At 36.1% G+C, this 25,468-nt stretch overlaps 1 protein-coding gene across 1 annotated transcript in view; it reads right to left on the bottom strand.

Moving 5' to 3' along the window:
• Window positions 1-24,634, bottom strand: part of LOC149258398 (glycine-rich domain-containing protein 2-like) — a 63,009-nt gene extending 38,375 nt beyond the window's left edge. The window contains exon 1 of the mRNA XM_089414493.1: window positions 24,431-24,634. Within this exon, the coding sequence (XP_089270619.1) occupies window positions 24,431-24,594 (164 nt within the window). The 5' untranslated portion in view covers window positions 24,595-24,634. The remainder of the gene's footprint in view (window positions 1-24,430) is intronic.
• Window positions 24,635-25,468: the final 834 nt, after the last annotated feature.

The following is a 25,468-nucleotide window of genomic DNA, read 5'->3' as shown; positions in this document are numbered from 1 at the left end:
TGTTGAACGGTTTCAGTATAATTTGTAGAGATCCCCCCATGCCACATTACCAAAAGCAGTCTTGAAAGCCATTCTGATAAAGGGAATGAAAGAAGAATGGGTAGAAAATTTAAATCTAATGGGGAAAGGTGAAATTTATCAAGAGGAATATGACAAAATTGTCTGATTGTGTATCAGGTATTCATGGGGCAGTACACACATTGGACTGAGAGGGTGAGATTCCATGACTAGAGGTAGCAGACCTCCCAATGGAGGTGTGATGTGAAGAAATATCGACAACCCCTTGGAAGATTTCAAGAAAGATATCTTGGCCATGCTAACTACATAGTTAGACATCTTACAGGCTAGACAAAGACAAGCTGAAGCCGAAAAAATTCTGTCCACATTGGCGAAAGAAGCATAATGAAAGAGAATGTGCTTTGGACATGATTCAGACATGCTCTATATGTACCAAGGATCATGCAATAGATAATTTTCCATCATGTCTTAGATTAAAAGAGTGTTTAAAGAAGCTAAGGAAGGAACATCCCGACATAATTAATGGCTCAACATCAACAATGTCAAGCATGACCCTCAATATGCCACAAGACCCTTCTTTGTTCTTTCCTACACAATATAATCAACAAAAGAATCCTGGAAGAACATGGCAAGGTCAACCACCCTTCTCTACATGGAAATACCAACAGTATTCCATGTCACCCTGGCCAAACCAACCCTTCCCAGGGGTTTCCTAGCCAAATTCACAATGCTTTTCCCACTTCTGGAAAATTCAGTTATAATCCTTACCCTTCACAGTGCTTTACTTCCACCTCATAGAACCCGAATTCGTCTCAAAATTGGCAATGACCTATAGGGATGACCAATCTAACCATGGGAATGGGTTCTCACCCTCAGCCCACATTTCCAGCTCCATTCTAGAACCCTCAACCTTTAGTACGCCCCCAATTGCCAACTCAACCAAATCTTAATCCTACTAATAAACCAGTTCAATATGTGCAGATTTTTTAGAATTCAGATAATGAAACAGAATGAGTAGAATGAAATGAGCTTCGGCTAGGTATAGGGCACATTATTACTATGGAAGAAAATAGAGAGAGTGAAAAATAAAAACAACCTACAATAAATCCTTCAACTATGATTACCACGAAAATAAAATAGGGAGAAGACATAGTCGAGCAACAAAACCCCGATAAAATTATAATTTCTTCTCCCCCATTCCCTGAGAGACTAGCGATAGCTAAACCAGTTGTCTATCCTGATTTTGATATCTTAGGGGAATTGAAAAATTTATGTATAAATATTCCACTCCTCCAGGCCATATATGACATCCTGATTTATGCAAAGACGATTAAGGAATTATGTGGGAAGAATCGTGGGAGGAAATTAAAAAATCCTCCAACAGTACATGTGGTAGGAAATTTATCTCATCTACTTTTGGGTAAACAAGCACTAATTAAATATGAAGGCCAAGGAAACCTTGTAGTTACAGTTCAGATACATGGTTGTACCTTTCCAAACACACTAGTAGATCTTGGGGTAGCCATTAATATTCTAAATACTAAAACTTGCAAAGTTCTAGGCATTACAACTTTAGAACCCACCTCAAACATATTGGAACTTGCCGATAGATCAGTGGTTAGACCAGAAGGAACCTTAGAGGATGTGATTGTCTTTGTCAACTCCTGGGAATATCCTATGGAATTACTAGTCATCAACCCAAGAAGTAGGCTAGATGGACTTCCTTTGATATTGGGTCGTCCTTTGTTAGAAACAACATATGCTTATATATGATGTCGTGCAGGAAACGTGACTGTCACCCAAGGAAATGTTGTGAAAAATCTTATTTTGTATCCCCCATATAAACCAAGTTTGTGTATTCTAAATGCTCAGTTACACCGAGTTAGGTACCCGAAGGAAAGCATACACTCTCCTCTCACAATGGAACAAGCTCTTGAATTTAAGAATCAAACAGAAGATGATTTGATTAATAGCTTCATTAATAGACCTTTTTCCATGAATAATCTGACATGCCAAGTGTTAAAGGACATCCTCGATAATGAAGCACAGGGATATCCCTTGAGGGACACTGACGATCAACGTATACCCATGACTGTTGTTTATAACAGTAGACCAATTGATATTGAACCAGGTAAAATGATTAATATTAACAGTAACTTGGACAATCATCAACAACAAATACTTATTCAGGTTCTTCAAAAATATTAAGAATATTTTGGCTGGGAATACTTAGACGTGAAAGGTATAAATCCTCAGCTGTGTACCCATCATATTTACATTGAGAAGGATGCTCACACCATTCAGTAGCCTCAGAAGAAGTTGAATCTGCACCTCAGAGAAATTGTGAAAGAAGAACTACAAAAGTTGTTGGATGTAAATTTTATTTATCCTATCTCAGATAGTCAGTGGGTCTCCCCGTTGGTAGTCATTCCCAAGAAAAATGGGAAATGGTGAATTTGCATGGACTACAGAGAACTAAACAAAGCCACCTAGAAGGACCATTTCCATCTTCCTTTTATTGATCAAGTTCTCGATACCTTAGCAAGGAATTTTTATTTTTCCTTCTTTGATGGCTTCAACGGCTATAATCAGATTTAGATTTCCCCTGAAGACCAAGATAAAAATACATTTACCTACCCTTGGGGAATGTTTGCATACAAATTTTTACCCTTCGGCTTATGAAATGCTCTAGCCACATTTCACAGAGTAATATTGAGCAATTTTTTTTATCCGAATAATGAAGGACTTCAAATTTATGTGGACAATTTTACGCCCTATGGAAGTGACTTTGAGTACGGTTTATGTAATCTGGAAAAGGTACTTGAATGATTCATTACTACCAGGCTATTCCTAAGCCATGTAAAGTGTCACATGATGATGCCCGAAGGTGTGGTTCTGGGACACTACATCTTTGCAGCTGGAATACAGGTAGATCCAACGATAATAAATGTAATTATTGCACTAACTACACCTTGCACATAGACAGAGGTACGTAGTTTCCTTGGATATGCAAGGTATTGTCGTAGATTTATAGAATTTTTTTCAAAAATTACTGCACGTTTATATGTCTTAACAGGTAATGTTGAATTTGATTGGTCTGAAAAATGTGATGTTTCCTTTGCAGAACTAAAGAAAATGATTTCAACCGCACCAGTATTGCAAGGACCAAACTGGGAGTTACCTTTCCATATCTCTTCAGATGCATCAGACACAACTATAGGCGTTGTTCTTGGACAAGAAGAGGACAGGAAGCCCTATGCTATTTATTATATTAGCAAAAATCTTAAACCTGCCAAGTTAAATTATACAGTAACAGAAAAAGAATTTTTGGTTGTTATATATGCTATCAATAATTTTAGACATTATATAATAGGCTATCTAGTCTTCCTGTATACTGACCACTCTTCTATCAGGTACTTGGCCAACAAACCAATCACTAATGGGCAAGTAACTCGATGGCTATTATTACTATAGGAGTTCGATATTACCATAAAGGATCGACCAGGAAAAGAAAATCATGTTGTAGAATTCCTGTCTTGGGTTCCTAAGGCAAATGATCCATTATCAGTAGATGATCAATATCCATATGAGAACATGTTCGTTGTAGTGATTAAAGCGCCTTGGTATGTAGATGTAGTGAATTATTTAGTAGTTGAGAATTCACTGGCACCTCTATTGCCCAAGGAAAGGAACCTGATTGTCCAACGCAACGCCCGATTTTAATGGATGGGAGGGTATCTTTTACACATTGGGTCTAACCTATAGATTCAAAGGTGTATTCAAGAAGATGAAGTATATGATATCCTGAAGGCCTATGACGACAAGCCTTATGGCGGACATTTCACAGATCGCAGAACCGAGCATAAAATCCTTCAAATGGGCTATTACTGACCCACCATATTCAAAGATTCCAGGAAAGATGTTGAAGCTCGTGATAGCTTCTAGAGGATGGGCCGTCCTGGCTAGAATGATGAGATGCCATTTTTGCCTTAGTTGGTGGTGGAATGCTTTGAAATATGGGTGCTTAACTTTGTTGGGCCCTTTAACCCACCTTCAAATCAAAAGGTCTATATACTGGTTGCCACATACGATGTGACTAAATGGGTAGAAACAATAGCCTTGCCATGAGCCATAGAAGAAACAATGATTACTTTCCCTTTTGAACTATTCATACGATATGACTTACAAAGGGAGGTAATAAATGATGGAGGACCGCAGTTTACAGGGCATAAAATTTCAGCCACTCTACGAAATAATCATATCAAACATCGAGTTACCTCTTTGTATCACCCACATGCAAATGGATAGGCAGAGAGAACCAAAAATGTACTAGAAGAAATATTGACTATGATAGTCACGAAAAATTGACGGGACTGGGCTGCTAAACTTCCAAAGGCCTTGTGGGCCTATCGCACAACATGGCACAATACTACTGGGTACTTCCATTACCAACATGTTTTTGGAAAATAATCAATCTTCCCAATAGAGTTTCAGATAAAGACTCTTAGGACAGCCCAGGAGGTTGGACTGGATCTTACAGAGGCCCAAACATAATGACTTCAACAATTAAATGAACTAGATGAAGCATGCTTACTTGCCTTGCAACATACAACAATTATTCAACAACAAAGGGCTAAGTGGCATGATAGGCTTATTAAAAATAAATCATTTCAAAAAGGTGATTGGGCACTCCTCTATGACTCCAGATTCCATGAATTCCTAGGGAAACTACAAACAAGGTGGCTCAACCCTTATGAGATTCAAGAAGTGCATAATAATGGCACCATAACTTTAATCACCATTGACGAGTTTGGTGCTCCCTTTCTAGTGAATGGACATCGGTTGTGACTTTATCATCAGCCACTCACAAAGGAGTCTTTTTATTAGTAGGTAAGTAATGATCCTACTCTCCAAATCATAGCTGCAAGGGATGGTAACCTGACAACTTCATTTCCATAAAAAATTGTTTTCTTTCCATATTGTAAATAATGTACATATTTTCCTTGAAAATGACTTAGAATTTTGTTCTTTCTTTATTTTCTTATTTCTTATTTAGTATGCTAGAACTTTGATACAAACATTGTTTTATAATTGATTGTTTTTTCTCTCCTTGAAGCACAGCTGTTGTTTCCTTCATCGCAAGTTGTTGCTCCCTTTTCAAAGAAACAATTGTTGTTCCCTTTGCAAAGAAACAATTGTTGTTCCCTTTTCGAAGAAACAATTATTGTTACCTTTGCAAAGAAAAATTTGATGTTCCCTTTGCAAAGAAATAATTGTTGTTCCCTTTTCAAAGAAACATTTTTTGTTCCTTTGTGAAGAAATAGTTGTTGTTCCCTTTTCGAAGAAACAATTGTTGTTCCCTTTTCGAAGAAACAATTGTTGTTCTCTTTTCGAAGAAACAACTGATGTTCCCTTTTCAAAGGAGCAATTGTTTTTCCCTCTTCGATGAGATAATTGTTGTTCCCTTTTTGAAGGAGCAATTTTTGTTCCCTCTTCAACGAAATAATTGATGCTCCCTCTTCAAATGAAACATTTGATGTTCCCTTTTTCAAAAGAACAATTGTTGATCCATCACAATGAATGGTTGTTGTTCCCATTACTATCATTCCATGCCGGTCATTCTTTTTGGTTATGAGTTTGATCTAAATCCTTAAAAGTAGTAACCTTTAGATCATCATGATTTTTATCCTTTTGGTGAATATTTTTAATTTGACATGCTCTATCTATGAATATACCTGCTTATGTCTATTTTTTGGATACATTATAAATTGTTCATGATATATCACCACCATACTAGTTTTTCTCTTATTACACATTCAAATGGTGGTTCCATTAAAAAATATGATGAAGAAACTGAGGAATATTTTTAATGGAATTTTTTTACTTTTTACACCATCCCTGACTCTTAAGGAGTTGGTGAGCCTCCCTTAACTTCTAAAAAAAAAGGAATGAACAAAAAAAAAAAACAAATTTGGAAAGGATGAGTTTCTTGAGGAATCCCTTGAGTGATTAGCTGAACAGCGCTTCACAGTGGAGTCTGCCCCACCCCTTCGTCATCACTTGGAGGAGGTCCAATCAATGGACTATACTCTGGTCCTGATCCTTCATGATTTCTAAAGAATCGTCTGCTTCACGTAGCTATAAACATCAAGGTAATGGCATCACCTGTTTTTCACATAACAACATTTTAATCCAAGTATTCAATGATATTAAATACTTACCTCATGGTCCTTAGAAAAATCGTCCTTCCGCTTCGCTATGCCTGACTAACGTATCAACTATAAATAACAAATCCTCCCAGAATTAGATCGAGCCAATGATTGTCAACCCGCGTGATCTTGTTTTCATAAGTTTCTAATTGTCACACTAATTATAGAGTCCACACTATAGGACTATCGAGCTTCCACCTTCCTTGACTCTCTGTCAATTTAGCTAATCACTCATACAGTTCAATGGGGAAAGTGTAGAAGAAGATCTCGTGTATCTCTATATACGGATACCTGTTCAACCACTCTTCCTTCGACAGGCACGGATTCTTGTTTCCTTGTGCCGCGAACTCATGAATCTTTCTATCCAACCACTTTTCAATTTCTTTCTTAGTTAGATTCCAATGATGCAACAACACACCTCTTTCAAGTAGCTCTTGGTCCCAACAACGAAACCATTTGTTAGCTTAGGGGGTCCTGTCCCAAGTTCAGAGTTAGCTGTGCCAACCAAAAAAACCCTACACTACTGGCCCTTTCGGAAAAACCCACATAGCGAAGGCTGCAGTATCACCCGAAGTAGTATGAGGGGATGCAAGAACCAAGTTTCTGCATCCAGAGACTAGTGTGATGTCTTCCGGTGCCTTAGATATACCTTTGCATAGATCGATACACTCTTAGGGCACATTGCTACAACTTTGTTAAAACAACCTTCAGACCTTCATGAAAGCCTACGATTAGTCCTTGCGTACCTCTAATATTCAATTTTCCTACTTACTCGCATCAGAGAGTAGTCCTAATTTAGTGTCCTCATAGATTTACTTAAGTCATTAGTGAACATAAGAGAAATCACCAGAGTCTTCGCAAAAGTATTTAAACATGCATTACGTACATTATCAGGACTTATTTAAGAGAATTGTGTAACATTCAATCAATATTTCATAAAAAATAATTTATTAGCAGTATATAACATTAACAGAGGTAAAGAGAATACTCAAAAATTCTTCGGAAAAACTGTCTTTATTGATCTTCAATTCAAGGTTACAGACTCGAACTACCCTGCAAAAATAGCTTCAGGAGTCGGCACACTCAACTGCGGACTCTACCTAGGCCTCCACACAATTAGCTACAAAGCCTTTCTTTCCCTATCTAAGCATAGGAAGCAGAACCTTCTTGCCCTAGCTCCTATCCTAGACTGTTCAACCCGATTCTCTGTTAGTTCACTCTTGTTCTTCCATTTTTTCTAACTCTCATTGTCCCTTTTCTAAGATTCATTATTTACAAATCTTTCATACAATGCCATGGTCTGTGGACCATGGGTGAATCTCAAAACTGACTCAAAACTTTACATAAAACAAGGGGCTAATCCCCTTTGAGTCATATTCGTCTACGTGCTCCACATCCATAAATCATGTAGACTTTAAATTATTTACAAAACTGTACCAAAAATTGGGCTATCTTAACCCCAAACAAACCCAAGGGACCCCATCCCAACATGAATTTTGGTGTCACTTTTCATTTCAAGGCCACCCCTACCAGAGTTGTTTGATTATGAGATAGGGTCGAGAGGCAGCAGATAAATTGATCTCGCCGCATCAATATCACTCAAACATTAATCATTGAGGAAAAGCCATCGTATTTTTATGGAATCAGGTAAATTATATTTCATCAAAAGATTCATGGTGGGTCACCATAATTAAATAAAGAAATGCTATGTTTTTTTGTTATATAGTATGTTGCATTGTATGGTTGGATTGGCGTAGAGGGTTACCATTGTCGAATATGTTCTTATGCCTATACATTTGAAACCTACAACATCAAATTCAAAGCCACACATGATCCATTGATCGCTCACAAGGGAAAAATTATTGGGTCCACAGACTCTTGATTGGCGTATGAAGATCCAAGTCTTCATGTGACAACTGATTCTTTTTCCATTTAGACAGATTTTCCACTCAAAAATCTTTGTGAAAATGAGTTATATTTGGAGCATGATAGATGCTGGGTTATGGACTAAGCCATGTTTATAGTTTTGAAAATTTTAACTGGGTTTAGCATTTTAAAGGGGTTTGTGAAATTTTGGAGTTTGAAAATAGAAAGGAGTTTTTTTTTTTTAAAACAAAAAGGGAAAAAGGAAAGGAAGTAAGTGGGACAATCATCTTAACTCTATCTATTATCAATTAATTTTGCACCTAACTTATCTTGGGGCCAAATTTGTTGAAGAATCAGTGTATTCATGCTTTGGTATGAGGGGAAATGGGACCTTCCCTAGAAAACACCCATAAAATTCTGGACAAAATTCTAGATGAAATAAAAGAAACATGGGGGCCTTTTCTCAGCAATACCACTTTACATTAGAATAGCGGTCATTTCTCAAAAAGGGTCTATGCCATTATGCAACAAAAGAACCCATGTGAAGTGAAGGAAGGATACATTAGAGGGGTTAAGCTCTTCACACTTGGCTCTGAGTTGTAACAAATGAAGTCAAACATATACCTTCATAAGTTGTAAGAATTAGACACATCTGTCCAGGGTGGGGTAGCCAGAATGGAATAAACTTAGTTGGGATCTCAATCCATACATACTTCCATTAGTACAATCCAAACTCTGGAAGAATCCTTGTGAATAGGTCAGGGTCACAATTGCTTCTTATCTCAATAGGCTCATAGTTGTAACATCACCATTACTGCCTTACAATAATGATATGATGAGGGAGATATTGCAGCTAATAGTGGTAGCCCCTCAAGTGTTGAAAAACATCATGCTTCCTACCTTTCAAAAGTAGAACAAAATCTTAGAACTCATGGCAGGGTTCAACTTTGGCACATTCATGCTAAATATGGAATGTAAGGACTTGATCTTTCAGGTGTTCCAGACACCAATATTACATTAGCTCATCCAGATATTGTCAAAATAAGCATGAAAAAGATTATGTCCTTGTTTTTAGAAGGATATGCTAACATCTACAAGATACTGAGATCCAAATTGTTAACCATTTGGATAAAGGATCTAATTGTATCACTAGTCACCTATGATCTAGCAAAGAGGTTGGTCATACAAAACATAAAATTTCTCAAAAGGGTGTTGACTAAGAAGGAGCTTAAAAGGATTGATGGAGGAAGCAAGAACAAAGGTGGTAAAACCTATAGAAAGAATGAAATAAGCAGGAGAGGACTATGTTTTATCTGCAAAGGACCTTGCACACTTAACCATTTATGTCCGGGTGATAAGGAGGAGACAAGGGAAAAATAGTTGGAGACTCCTTCATATTATGGGGATTCACCTATAGTTGGGTTCATCGGTTTTTAGGAGATCACCCACAGAGTATATGAGTAGTCAAGTACAGATGGTGAGCAGTAACACAATGTTTGTTAGAAAGACTTGTAGCACAAGCCGATGATAATCAGTTAGCTTGAAAAAGTACATGGGGAAAGGAAGGATGTAATTCCTCCTGACGATGTGGTAGGCTCTTGTATAGTTGAGTCCATAGATATGTAGGAGGACATCCATAAAGAGTATGGGAAATTAGGTTTAGATAACAATCCACCTGTACATCCATGTTTAACAATCAGAGAGGGTGGACAACAGATTGTACCCAGATGTGTATAAGGTTATGAAGAATATATTCAAGGAGACTCAAAGGAGGAGCCAGTAGTAATAAAAAAACATGATGAGCATGAACATGAGGGGCAACATGACAAATATAGTATGGAGGATGAGCCATTTTTGGAGAGCCGATCAAAGGTTCAAGCAAGAGCTATGATAGTTGAGAGTCTGGTGCAGATAGATACAGAGGCATTCAACAGGGCACTAGAAATTCCAGTAAAGGAATTTCGGAAAAGTATCATGCATTTCAAGACAAATCTTATGATTTTGAAGTAGAGAGTCTCGACAGTCTGAGACACTGTCTTACAGGAGAATAGAAAATTTGATGAGCTCATAGGGGTAGGTTCTGAATCAATGACGAAGTTGTCTAGTGTTGAGGAGTAACTCAAGTCCCTCACAAAGCATCAAGAGGATTATATTTGGGAGTTCCAGAGGATCCATCTATAGGAGTACATAGATAAGGTTTGCAGTACTACCAATCTGCCTTTATGCATTGGGGAGAATAGGGAAAATTTCTCCAAATGGATCATGTTGGGTGATTGAATGGAGCAGCATGAGTTGTGCATCAGGAAACATCAACATAGGATACTTATACCATATGTAGGAATTATTGCATTAGATCCTTCCCACGAGATGTATTGACAAGATATTATGAGTTGGAACTCTATCGATGGGATGATTCTTATGAGGATACCCTTAGCCAAGGGAATATTGTAACTTGGGCCCATAGGCATGGACAGTGATTGAGGGATGAGATGGTATCATAACCCACAAGTCCTAGGACATAGGTGGCATTGGGATCTAGGTGAATCTATTGAGGGCAAGATTGGCCAGAGGATTATTTGAGATCAAGATATCAAAGTATCCATTCAGGATCATTTAGCATGGAGTAATGGAATAACACATTGGGTTGTATGGGATCTAGGTATTAGTATATAGATGCTTTTGTTGTGGATAGAGGTGGATTTCTTGAGGACAAGCAATCTGACGCGAGGAAAACTTGCGATACCCATAGTATGCATATAAATTGCATAATCTCGTTTTCCCGAGGAATTTCAAAGCCCTGCCTAGTCAAACCTTCATTACTTAAGGTTCAAGGCCCCTTAATTGGTCTCATGCGGAACAAGTTAATAACTAACTCCAATCTAACCCCTTGGTAATCCTTTTCTGTGGAATCCTTTAACTCAATCCTTCATCCTTTATGATAACTTTGGTTAATTCTATAACCGTGCATATTAACCAAACCCCTCTCTGCATGCTAGCTCATCCTTTATCACAATCGTAGAGTTCAAAGGACTCAATAGAATATGCATTCAGAACTCCCGACTTGCGACATGCGATTGCCCTTTCCCACCATTGATTTCGTTCACCAGATCAACAGCTGTCACAATCTTGCATTGTACCAACATGTGACTTCATCGCATTCCTCTCCTCTCGCATGCGATATGTGATAACACAACCAGACTTTAAATAAAATAAAACTACACATATAACCTTCTCGGGTCTGCTTCAATCTCCACTGTTGATCTTACCTTTAATCCGATGGTTGATATCTTCCCTGATCAATAGAGAATCTTGGTGATCCTACCCATAGATCAAAACCCATTTGATCCAACGGTCCACAATGATATTGCACAAACCACTTTCATGACATTTAGCTAGTTTTACGAAGCCGATATAGATTATAAACCTTAACCTATAAATGTTCGGGTCCACCCTTGAGGTTAAAGATCGATCACTTTACAGCCCGATATTCGTTGGATGACGAAGGCCATCTAATCCTATGGTCTGTGACCCTTCAATTAGCACATTGGTTATCAATCTTTCAACCCCCGTAGTTGACTATGACGTAATAATTTGGATTTGTGATTGATGGTTAATAACAATTACAGGCCTTCAACCACGATTAAGGCACTCGTACACTCTCTACCCCTGCTGCGGTTACTAATCACCGTCGATCTACCAGATCTGTTGATCTGACTATCTAGATCAATTCCTGCCTTTCACCTTCTACAAGTACTTGGATTGAATCTCCACCGTTCATTTCTTTTACTTATATTGTACGACTTAATCCTGGTCGCCCATCACCTTCAGCCTCGTTCATTGATCTTTAGATCCAACAACTCCTGTGCATCGTTCTTCATTTCTTCACCCTTTTCTTTACTTTGTGGTTATGCCGTTCTTCAATGTTCTTTTGTGATTCCAGCTTTCTTCAGGGTTCTAGTTCTTCGTTGTTCCGCCACAGAACTTCCTCCTTAACTCTGCTCATGCCTTTATGCTCCTCCACCTTCACTGTAACACTAAAGGTTTCCTCTTGTACTGTCAATGTGTACAAAGACGTAACACCTCTCTATTACTCTTATCTTTATCTTTCCTTTGATTCTGCACATGCAACACCGTTACATAGAACTTACTTCTAGTTCACACACAGGTTACAATTATATTACTCCATACACACACATATACTCAGAATTGAGTTGTTTGTATTAATAATAGGTATTTACACAGTTTCTTCTCTCAGGCTTGATTTCCAATATCAGTGGCCTTTGTTTCACAATCTGCTCATAGGCTTACAATCAAACTCTTCGCACTCTAACTCCTAACTAACTAGCTAACCAACCCCTGACTATGCCTTTTAGGCTTACATTTATACAAAAGGGATTCTACAACCAATTCTTGGTTTAGATCCATAATCTTCTCAACAAAATCCTAAAATCTCTTCCTTATCTCTAAGGGTCCTCTCTAATCCACAAAATCATGAATTAGCTCCTAATCTAAGATTTACAATTAATTCTCAAATCTCTCAATCTCTCAACTATCCCAATTCTCTCATGTTCTCCTAAATTCGATAATATTTACTAATATGCCTCACTATACTTAATTAAATCCCTATTCTAGCTTTTCTCATTAAAGTCACTCAAAACCTTAATAATTACATTAATTCAAAACATAGGAAACCAAGTTCCTTGAAAACAAAAGATCCCCCATGTCTACTAAAATATAATGATATTATTGAGCTAAATTCTCCTACATTAGACTCTCAAGGTTGAAAATAATCATGATCTCCTAATCATGTGATTTTGATTTTTGTCCTCTTGGATCCCATACTTTTTTCTGTAGCCCGTCCTTGGTTGCTGCTATTGTTTTTTCTCCAGGTCTCCACCCTTTATGTTGCATTTCCCAACTAGCTATGCTTTCACAGTCTGCAGCTGTCTTTTTCTTGTTGCTGCTTAGCTTTCTTCCTGTTGTCTTCTCCCTTTGATACTCTTTTCTCATCAAATCCATCATCAGTTCAATTTCTATGTCCAACTCACTTATTTGCTGGACTCTTTCCTCTTCCTCTCTTACATATCCTTTACAATCTTCATTAGGTTCCTTCTTCCCTACTGGTGGTTTCAGCCATTTCTCTAGTAGCTCCAATTTTGTCTCCCATTCATTGATCCTTTGATGAGAGTTTAGTCCTTCTTCTTTATTGATTGCTTCAACAGTTTCCCTAGTTATCTCCATTGTGCCTATCATCATGATGGAATGATGATCCTTTACTATGTTTTCAGCCTATGTCTCTTCTTTAAATTTTCCTTTAATCTTCTACTAGTTACCTTCACTTTGTAGTTACTGGTTCCTTAGTACCACCCTTACATCCTTACCCTCTGGTTGCTTCTGAACTTCCATTTGATTCCCAAATAACTTCTATTCAATTTCTTCAATCACAGCATCACACTCATTCATTCTATTCTCTGTTCCTACAAACAAACGATTGGTTTGTAAATTAAAACACTCTTCTTTCTCTATGTCTTTTAAATACCCTCTGCTACTGTTAAGTACTACTATAACCACTTCTTTTATATTGCCACGCTCTCCTAGCAAATTCTCTAGCAATTTAATTTCCTCTTTACATTTAGAAAGTGTCTTATCATAATGCTCTTCATTTCCACCTTCATCCCTTACACGGTCACTATTGCCCAACGATTCAATCAGACTGCCTTCCTTATACAATTTTGTTTCATTCATCTCCATAGAAATAAGTTCCTGTTCAACACTTATAATCCATGTATTCACAAAACAAGTGTCAGTTTGAAAAATGTGCAGCTCAACATCCTCAACTAACATTTCACATTTTAGTGTTTCAGGCTAATCTTCATCTCCTTTTCCCACAAGGAATTGCCCTTGTTTTATAACAATTTCAAATATCAATTCATCAATAATTTCTTTCTGCTACAACAAGTCAATAGTTTCCTCGTTCAAGAGGCATTATTCATCATACTCTACTCTAGAATACTTATCCTCTAAAAGGTACTCTTCATCCTTTGTCCATACATCAGTATGCTGATCCAAGTTCTCCTCTAAACTCTGGTAATTTTTATCAAGTTTTATGACAGCTTCATAAGGCTGCCAATCCTCTGCAAAACCTTACTCACAAAACAATCATTATAATTAAAAACATAAGACCTTAGTGTCTTTTCTTCCTTTGGCAACACTTCAGTACGTTGCTCTGAACTATCCCAATAGTTCATTGATCTCCACTCTTCACTTTCACCTAGACCTTCACCCTGTTCTGGTTCACAAATGGAAACTTCCATTTCCAACTTAGCTTCTCTGAGCTTTCCCATTAGCCACTTTACTTGCCTCTGCTGTATCCTTCTCTGTAGCTTATGCCACTTTACTGGCTTCTTCATTAATACCCAACCTAATCTCTGTATTTCCTCCAATATCCTTTTTAATGCATCAAGTTGTTCCTTCATATTTGAAATTTCCTTCTGAAATTCCTCTTGACTCACTCTCTTGCCATTTGCCTTGGCATCCTCCTTCTTCACTTTTCTTCTGTTGTGGTTTTCCTCAGAACCTCTATTATGACTATCAATAGTCATTTTCTCCTCCATCTCTATGAATTCCTCACTCATTCACTATGAGCTATATTAAAACCTCTGCAACAACAAGTCCTCCCTACTGTCTCTTACTTCATCAAGCTTTCCTCTGTACTTGGTCTTTTGGCAAGCCCTTGGTTCTTTATCTCTGGAACCTCTTTTGAGCACTTCTCTCTGCTCCTTTACGCTTCAACTCATCTGCATCTTCTAAGAACACAACTGTCCTCTCGTGTTTCAATCATAATGAAATACTTGGTTCTGACCACTTCTTCTTTCAATTAGAAAGTCTTATCAGCGTCCTTCATTACTTAGCAATTCTACCCACATCCTCTGTGGAATTTCCCTTATGATCTTCTAGTGAGTTGCAAAAATACCTCCGCAGTAATAAGTCTCCTTCTTGCTACATATGCCTCACTAAGCTTCTCTCCTCTGAGCTCAGTCTTTTAGCATCTCTGTGGTTCTTTCCTCTGGAACCAATTGAGCACTCCTTTCTCTAGGCCACTGCAAACTTCTCACCTTCTTTTGTTGTTACCTGTGTATCAATATAAAGACCACACACTCTCCAATCTTCAAATCAAATTAAAATAAAAACATACCATCTCTCCTTCAAGACTTATGCACGACCCTTTTCTACCATTCACCTGCACTTTGAATGGATTGTCTTATGTTCCCTTGCATCTTCAATTCTCCCAATATCCTACTATAATTTGTCTCCGTGTGCTTACTATCTGTCAGATTAGAATCTGATCTCCTCTCGCCTACTTTCATCACCATTCTCCTATATACACACTTTTAGAACATAACTCTGTTCTAAGTTCTTCTCAAAGAATTTTCACAAAGAATTTCATTGTGCTTTAATATCAAATTTTTCAGTCACAATTCAGCCCTGATACCAAATGAAACAGGGAAAACCTGCGATACCCATAGTATGCATATAAATTGCATAATTTTGTCTTTCCCAGGAATTTCAAAGACCTGCCTTGCCGAAACTTCATTACTTAAGGTTCAAGGCCCCTTAATTTGTCTCATGCAGAACGAGTTAATAACTAAATCCAATCTAACCCTTTGGTAATCCTTTATTGCGGAACCCTTTAACTCAACCCTTCATCCTTTAGGATAACTTTGGTTAATTCTATAACCGCACATATTAACCAAACCCCGCTCTACATGCGAGCTCGTCCTTTATCATAATCGTAGAGTTCAAAGGACTCAATAGAATGCGCATTCAGAACTCTCGACTTGCGACATGCGATTTGCCTTTTCCACTAATGATTTTGTCCACCAGATCAATGACTATTGCAATCTCGCATCATACCAACATGTGATTTCATCGCATTCCTCTCCTCTCGCATGTGATATGTGATAACACAACCGGACTTCAAATGAAATAAAACCACACCTATAACCTTCTTAGGTCCGCTTCAATATACAGCGTCAATCTTACATTTAATCCAACGGTTGATATCTCCCATGATCAAAAGAGTTGTTCGGTGATCTGACGTCGTAGATCAAAATGCATTTGATCCAACGGTCCACAATGATATAGCACAGACCACTTGCACAACATTTAGCCAGTCTTACAGAGCCGATATAGATTATAAACCTTAACCTATAAATGTTTGGGTCCGTCGTTGAGGTTAAAGTTTGATCTCTTTATGGCCCAATATTCGTTGGATGATGGAGGCCATCCAATCCTATGGTCTGTGACCCTTCAATTAGCACGTGGGTTATCAAGCTTTCAACCCCCGTAGTTGACTATTACGTAAGCAGTTGGATTTACGATTGATGCTTAATAAGAATTACAGGCCTTCAACCACGACTAAGGCACTCATACACTCTCTACCTCTACTGCGGTTACTAATCACCATTGATCAACCAGATCTATCGATTTGAAGATCGAGATCGATTCCCTCCTTTCATCTTCTGCAAGTACTTGGATTGAACCTCCGTCGTTCATTTCTTTTACTTATATTGTACGACTTAATCTTGGTCGTCCATCGCCTTCAGCCTCGTTCGTTGATCTTCAGATCCAACGACTCTTGTGCATCGTTCTTCATTTCTTCGCCCTTTTCTCTATTTCGTGGTTATGTCGTTCTTCAATGTTCTTTTGTGATTCCAGCTTTCTTCAAGGTTCTAGTCCTTCGTTGTTCCGCTACACAACTTCCTCCTTAACTCCACTTACGCCTTTATGCTCCTCCACCTTCACTGTAACACTAAAGGCTTCCTCCTGTACTGTTGATGTGTACAAAGCCGTAACACCTCTTTATTATTCTTCTCTATATTTCACCTCTAATTCTGCACATGCAACTCCGTTACATAGAACTTACTTCTAGTACACACACAGGTTACAATTATATTACTCCATACACACACATACACTCATAATTGAGTTGTTTGTACTAATAACAGGTATTTACACAGTTTCTTCTATTAGGCCTGATTTCCAATATCAGTGGCCTCTATTTCACAATCTGCCCATATGCTTACAATCAAACTCTTCGCACTCTAGCTCCTAACTAACTAGCTAAAAAACCCCTGACTATGCCTTTTAGGCTTACATTTATACAAAAGGGATTCTACAACCAATTCCTGGTTTAGATCCATAATCTTCTCAATAAAATCCTAAAATATCTTTCTTATCTCTAAGGATCCTCTCTAATCCACAAAATCATGAATTAGCTCCTAATCTAAGATTTACAATTAATTCTCAAATCTCTCAATCTCTCAACTATCCTGATTCTCTCATGTTCTCGTACATTCGAGAATATTTACTAATATGCCTCACTATACTTAATTAAATCCCTATTTTAGCTTTTCTCATTAAAATCACTCAAAACCTTAATAATTACATTAATTCAAAACATAGGAAACCAACTTCCTTGAAAACACAAGACCCCCTATGTCTACTAAAATACAATGATATTATTGTATTGAATGCTCCTGCATCACAACCTTTGGGTGGGAGGATTTGTAATATTCCCTTTTCTTTATGTGGTCAAAATGGACAGAATCTACTCATGGTATTTACCATGGTATTTTCCCACTGGATCTTCCCATAGTATTTACTGTCGTTTTCGAGGGAAAATAATAAAATAAGGTTTCTAGAGAGTCCATCAATCATATTAAAGGGGACAAGAGCTAGGAATTTGAATCACCTTGAGTCTATCTATATTATTGTGTTTTCTTGAGAACTTAGCGTGACCAGTTCTAGTTTGATCCCCGGGACGAAAACCTCATGGGTGTGATTTGTCTCGTGGATCTATCAGTAGCCTTGTTGAGTAGTCGTGCATGCCATTCGGTAGGGAAATTTCATGGTTGATGATTCTTGCATGTATCACTTTCAAATAATAATATAAATAAGGGTTGCATCTTTTTTTTAGATCTTTTCTATTTTGTGTTTAGCTTCTTATAATCATTTCAATTAGAATACTAAAATGTACGAGATCTATTGATTAATTAGTTGTTTGAGATCTTACATAAAATTATATTTCAGAATGAGATCATTTATGAAGTTCCTACAACACATTCAGTAATGTTTTTCTGTAGGGTTTTCCCTAGACATTCCTAAATAGGTATCAGAGAGAAGAACAATGTCAAGACTAGACTCGATTTCACTACATAATTTAATAATGTTCATGCATCGCACATTCACAGATGATTAAGTTTGACATGGAAATCCATAGAAATATTTCATCTATTCTGAGAAACCCGATATTTTAACACTACTACATTATCGAGATGGAAGCCTTCATATGGAAGGCTATGGGAATTTTTTTATTAATGTTCATCTATAGAATATGATACTAATATGATAAATCGCCCCAAAAAATGTCAAATTTATAGAACCTACTATCAACTCATTTTGCTGGTTTGATACTACACGAAGCAGCATGTCATAACTATACCAATTGCAATAGCTCTGGGTATTGTTAGCCATCCTTGCCACATCTCCCACAAAAAAATCCAACCGATTTTCAGTGCCCCGAGTGTTATTTTCCTCTTCTAATTTTGGTGGTGGCTTCGCTGGAAGGAAGGATGGGATGGTGACTCCCGACTCGCCCGTGTACCCGCGCTCGCCCACCTGCCTACGCTCACCCGTCGTGCGGCCCGACTTGCCCGCGTTCGCCCGGTGCCCAGCCATGTGTGCACCCAAGGACCTTGCAGATGGGATGGTGACCTTCAAACAGGTTGCCATGGCTAAAAATATTGTCCTTCCGAGTGAATGTAGTGTTGTAGGATAACTTCCACCGATTGTGCCCATAGTTTTTCCCATGTGCTTTTAGCTCTCTGATGATGAAATACTGCTTGGTACACTTGTGACATGTATACATCTTCCGAAAATATGGAAAATATGGATGATGTTGTGCCTGGGGCTCTATAGCCTTGGTGATGGCAGCGAGCCAACACCAACACTTAAAAATAAATTCAATTATAAAGTTTAACATAGGAAAGTGGAAAAATTTTCGTAAAATTTTTGGTATCGGTTATACTAATACACCAACACGAAAACTAGATGTCACTTTGTGAATGCAGTGACATGGTAAGGATAAAAATTATGTACCTTATGTTGTCTCCTCTACGATAAATAATATTTCTTTTTCTAAACATGGGTATTTTTTTAAAATAGGTTAAGTTATATCATCTATCTACCATCCTTATTAAAAATTATCATTTTATAATAATAATTTATTATTTTTTTATTTTTTTTTATATCTTTTAATTTAGATAATTTTATTTATTTAAAATAAAATATACAATTAATCAATATCATATTTATTAATATGGATATTAAAATTAAATATTTTTTTATAGATGATGATAATGATGATGATGAACGTCCACTAAGACCAATGTGGTCTATTAAACCTTAAAAAGGTAAGATTAATTGAGGCTCTTTAATATTTTATTTCTATGGTAAAAATGAAGGGAAAAAAGTGTTCCTATATCACTATAGTTTTGTTGACTTAACAAGTCAAGGAGGTTGGTAGTGTGGTAGATGTTTTTGAAATGGGAACGGATGCGAGTAAGAGCTAGACAATTCAAGAGAAAGTGCTTTTCATCTTCAACCATCTTAGTATTGCAAAGGTGATAGATTCTTTCATCCCAAGGTGTTAATGCCTAGTTTCACTTTGAAGCTCGTGAGAATTATTTCTTGTCTTCAAAATGTTCATTTATTCGTAGCATTATTCAAAGTAGAAAGATAAATTTGGTTAGCAAGAGTGAGGTTGATCACCTCCTTATAATGCTTCAACTTCCTTTACCTCTCTAGCTCCTTAGCATCCTACAACTTATCCTTAAATTATGAAGTAATAGTATTTTTAATATTATCCTTATTCTCCAAGGTGATATCCTCCTTTATTCCCCAATGGTTGAGCCAATTTTGGGCATCCTTGTGCGATCCTTGTTTAAGCCAGAGGTGGGGGTTTTGACTAGAGTCAGAAGAAATTTTCAGTAACCTCTTGGTTTCCATTTTGTAAAGCTTATTCTCATAAAATAGATACATAAACATATCCATGCTTTCAATGGGAGAAAGGCTAGCTCCAATCAAGAGGATGGGAAAAAGAGTATTTCATTTAATATTGAGGTTGTAAATTTCTTTTGGAGTAATTCGATCTTCTTCCATGATTCTCTAGATATATTAAAACCCCAAACCTCATAATTAGCTAAAATAACAGGGGTGACAAGAGTCTCAAAGAGGATATTTTTTTACTTCGAACCCAAAGATCAATCGACTTACAAGTGTTTTCAAGTTCATAGTAATTTTTCTAACCTCTAATAATATTTTCCTTAATGATATAATTCCAGTATAGTTGATGATGAATGTCAATACCTAAATATTTGTATGAATAAATATTATCCAAGTAATAGTTATCATAGATGAAATTATCATGGTTTATCATTTTGGTTTTAATTATCATGACTTTAGTCTTGTCGGTTTTAACAATCATACCCATCTTGGAGAAGTAATCATGGAGGATTTTAAGCTTATTTTCAAGATCATCATGGCTTCTAAATGGGATGAAGATATCATCAGCATAAAGGAGAAGAGTAATGACCATGCCAGCAAGCTTGGGGCCATCACATCCTGCAAATTCCAAACACTCTTTTGGCTTATCAATGTAGATGCCAAAAAATGTAAGGGACAGGGGACACCCTTCATTAATGTCAATATTGGATTTAATTTTTTTAGACCAACTCTCGGTGATCTTAAGCTTGGAAAAAACATTCTCATATAGTCTAATCACAACAACCCTGCGTTCGAGAGAAATCATTACTATTCGAGTCTTTTCGATAGGTTATCTCGAGGAACTGTGTAAAAATCTTTATGAAAGTCAAAGAAACAAAACAAAAGATCAGTTTTACTATTGCGACGTTCCTCGACAATGATTTTAAGAGTGAAAACATGGTCAATAGTTGAGTGATGTCTCCTTAAACCAACCTTCTCTTTAGCTCTTTTACCATGGTTTTCAAGTAAGACGTTAATCTTCTTTTCGAAAATGATCCCATATAGTTTGGATAAAATGTGGCTAATCATTAAATGGTCCTATAGCTAAAGGGAATGCTTTTATCCATACTTTTAAAGATAGGAACAATAAGGATTTGCATCCAAGGCTTAAGTAAGCAATGTTTTACGGCCAAATTGAGAAGATTGTGAATATGAGGGTTGAGGATAGGCCTTCCCATTTTGAAAATTTCAATTTGGTAGCATTCAATATCTCTAACTTTCGCAATAGTGAGTTTCTTAATCCCGAACTCCACATATTGCAAAGAAAATATGTTTCTCATGGTCTCTAGGGAGCCATAAACATTCTTAAGATAAATATCCCATTTCGTTAAGGGGATCAAATTATTTTTTTTGTTTTGTTTTACGAACACGCATATTCCTCCAAAAATTTCTAAGTTCAACTTTAGTAAGGTGAAGAAGACACTCTTACCTCTTATTAATATAAGTCCTTTTCTTCCTTTTGATAAGATATTTGTACCCACTTATTTTTTCAATCTTTATAGTTTTGTTAGGAGCATCTCTAATCACTTTCCTCGAATTTTTACAATCATTATCATACCAAGGGCTGCAAGTTCAATTATTGTTTTTATACGACACCTCGATAGAGAATTGGTTAACGGTAGTGGAAAGGGTTCTAGCAAAATTGTAGTAGATTTCATCAATATTATCATTATATATTAAGAAGCCTAAATGGATCTTTAAATATTGTAAGAAGAGATCCATTTTACTTCTGTCAAAACAAATGTGCGTTTGACTCTCACAATTATTCTACATGTGGTTGGTCTACATGTCAAGATTTAGGGTTAAGGATAAAGGTTTGCGGTCAGAATAGGATGGTGGTAATTTACGAGGTAAAAATTTACAATATGGTTGAGAACATGGGTGTCTGATATAGGATAGTCTGCAATACTACTACCCAACCCATCCATACAATTCATTCGGCTAGGAGTTGGTCATTTATTAATTCTATTACAAATTATCAAGTCTTGGGAACTACAAAGCTTGATAAGCTCAGTACCAAATAGGTTCTAGGTTGTATCTTTAGAATTTCTTGTGAATCCATTAGCTAAGTCAGAATCCTCATCTATCGATAGGGGGTTAGGGTCAGAGTTATTACTTAGGAGAGTAGCTTGGTTAGTAGCAGTTCTAAGGAAAAGGATATTACCTTCATTCCTTAAACTATGGATATCCTATTCTAAGGTATTGAAGGGGCAATTCTTATCGAGGTTATTTTTCTTATAGGAGTTAGAGTTTATAGGAGCGAAATACTAAATTGTGAAAAAATCTATATGGTGTTAGAATAAGAAATTTTGATCCATATATATTGATTAAGGGGGTCGATCTTATGAAGTCAAATGTGAGAAGGAATGTTATTTTTTATATAAAAACTATACCACCAAAACCTTTATGAGAGGATTTCTTATTTCAAGTTGACGAGAGAAATATAAAATAACATGATATTAATATACTAAATTTGTTGATTTTAAATACACTGAAGGATGAAACATATGAAGTATAAATACAGTAAAGGATGAAACATATCTGAAATTTCTTTAAATTTTTTATGGAAATGATGGATATATCTGTAAATTAAATTTAGTTTGAGTGATTGGGTGGAGTGTTGTAATCTGCCCCACTCAAGATCATGTTTTGTAAGTTGGTATGTTTATGCTTTGGAAGAGAATAACTATGTTGCTCTAAGATATTGGGGTGTTGGGAGGTACTAGTAACCTCTCTCTTATCTTTGGCTAGGAGGAAACTCAATATAATAAGAAATATAAAATAACATGACATTAATAAATAAAAATTGCTAATTTTAAATATATTAGAGGATGAAAATTGTGTGAAGTATAAATATGGCATTAATAAACAAAAATTGCTAATTTTAAATATACTAGAGGATGAAACTTATTTAAAGTATAATTTTGTTTAAAATTGTGTGTGTGAATCTAGTTTATTTGGGTAATTGGATGGAACTGTTGTAATTCTCCCCACTGAAGATCATATTTTGTGAGTTGGTATCTTTAAACTTTGTAAGATAATAACTATTTTACATGGATATGTTATGGTCTTACCAGGAACCAACAACCTCTCTCTTCAACTTTAGCAAAAAAGAAGTATATTTCTTTGATTCATTATGTCCAATAAGCACAAATTTTCATATATATGTATAATTTAATTAAAAAATATTACTACTTTTAACAAGTATTTAGGTTTATATCAAAAACATAAATATCCAAATTATAAATGAGATCTGAATTAATTAAGAGAAAACTAAAGATGATGATCCATACGAAATTCAATAAACAAAAATTCAACATATGCAACAATTAATAAAAAAATTAATGACTAATACAAAATTCAACCATATAAACATCTTTAAAACTAGTACAACCACATTAAAAATATTAATGTGATTGATATAGCGAAAGGCAACATAAATATAACAAAAAAACTATTGCAACATTAGAATGCCTTACCAATGCACACATTTACTTCATTAACCATGTAAAAAAAAGTTATGGGTCAACTTTAACCATGTAAAAAAAGTTATGGGTCAACTTTAATTTGAAAAAAGGACTTACATATTTTATTGTAAAATAAAGAATTACACATTTTATTGTAAAATGAACCATTTTGCTAAATAAAATTTGCTTATATAAATGAATTTTATAAATAATGATAAGGAACTTATCATGGAGGAACTTATTAGAATTGGAATAATCTCAAATCCCTAGGAAATTTGTGGGCTGAAGTGGTAGGAATCTAATTTTTTAAATTTATTGCAACCTAACCAACTATGTAACACAATATAGCCCTTAATAAAATTCAGACTTAGCATATGTTAAGCATATTCTCTTGGACATCAATTAAAAAATAAAAAAAAACAACAGATCCTATCCACCCTAAATTGAGATAAAAAAATCTTCAACCAAAAGGAAAAATATGATTAATCCAAACCAATAAATTGAAATAAAAGGTCTTCCCAAAAATAGTGATTAATCCAAACCCATAAATTTTCATTTTGAAATAATACAAAATTCAGACAAAGAAAAGTCAGTCGTACCCAACAAAATTTCAGATTGGCACAAACTTGTAAATACAGAATCCAACAAAAGAAAATTCAGAGAATCGGTTATCATGTTTATATCAATATTACCACATTTAATATCCAAAATTACATAGAAAAACTATCAGATTTCTGTATATGAGAAGTTTCACATATATTGTACCTGTAAATGGCTCTGTGTAAAGCTGGTCCATCATAAAGGCACCGATACCTGTCGACTGAAGCAAGAAACTGTAGTTGCTGTTTCGCAGCAGTGATGAGATCCAGGCCTGCGCTGATACTTATCACCTGTGCTTTTCGCCATTCCTCTTCCTCCGCCGCATTCATCCTTCGCAAAAAACCTCCCCAACGTTAAATCTTAGTTATCAGTTAGGGTTACTGCAATTGTTATATTTTCATCTCTATAAATGTACTAAAAAAGGGCCGTAAATACACTGACAATCAAAAAATAAAGTCAACTATTTTCCACGCACAGATCTTCCAATAAATAAAGTTTAGATTCTTATCCAATGCAATCAATCATCAATCGGATCTGAATCTTCCAAAAAATAAAGTTTAGATTCTTATCCAGTGCAATCAATCATCAATCGGATCTGAAGGGTTCGCATATACCGTTTGACCTTTTTGTCTGAACGCAACCTTTTGAATCATGATGGCGTCTGCGCACTAGATTGTGCCAAAATAATTTAGAATTGTTCAGAGTCTGAAATAAAAACAGCTACAATATATTTAATATTTAATAATGAGTCACTGAAAATGAGCTCACAGACATGCAGAATCTCAGTGTCCTAATCGGGACCACAATCCGCGATATTTTAATCGTTCTTGCATGACTTTGCACACAGGATATGAGTATAGGTGATTTCTATAGGGATTAACATTTGACATTTTGTTTGGTAATACAGAAAGAGTTTGATTATATTTACATTCATATTTTTTTTTCGCCTAACCTCTTTGGTAAGCTGTGACCTATTGTTTTCTTTTGTTTGGCAATTGAGAAAAACTGAACTTGAGGGTAAGTGATCATAAGATGAAGCTGATTTTTATTTAATTTTTTTTCGCCTAACCTCTTCGGTAAGTTGTGACCTATTGTTTTCTTTTGTTTGGCAATTGAGAAAAACCGAACTTGCTGGTAAGTGATCATAAGATGAAGCTGATTTTTATTTAATTTTTTTTCTTAAATTTCATAGGATGAAGTTGA

The sequence above is a fragment of the Pinus tabuliformis genome, chromosome 6 (assembly GCF_031772625.1).
Source record: "Pinus tabuliformis cultivar Carrire ecotype Pingquan chromosome 6, CPIR1, whole genome shotgun sequence".
NCBI classification, from domain to species: domain Eukaryota; kingdom Viridiplantae; phylum Streptophyta; class Pinopsida; order Pinales; family Pinaceae; genus Pinus; species Pinus tabuliformis.
This window is presented reverse-complemented; position numbering and strand designations above follow the sequence as displayed.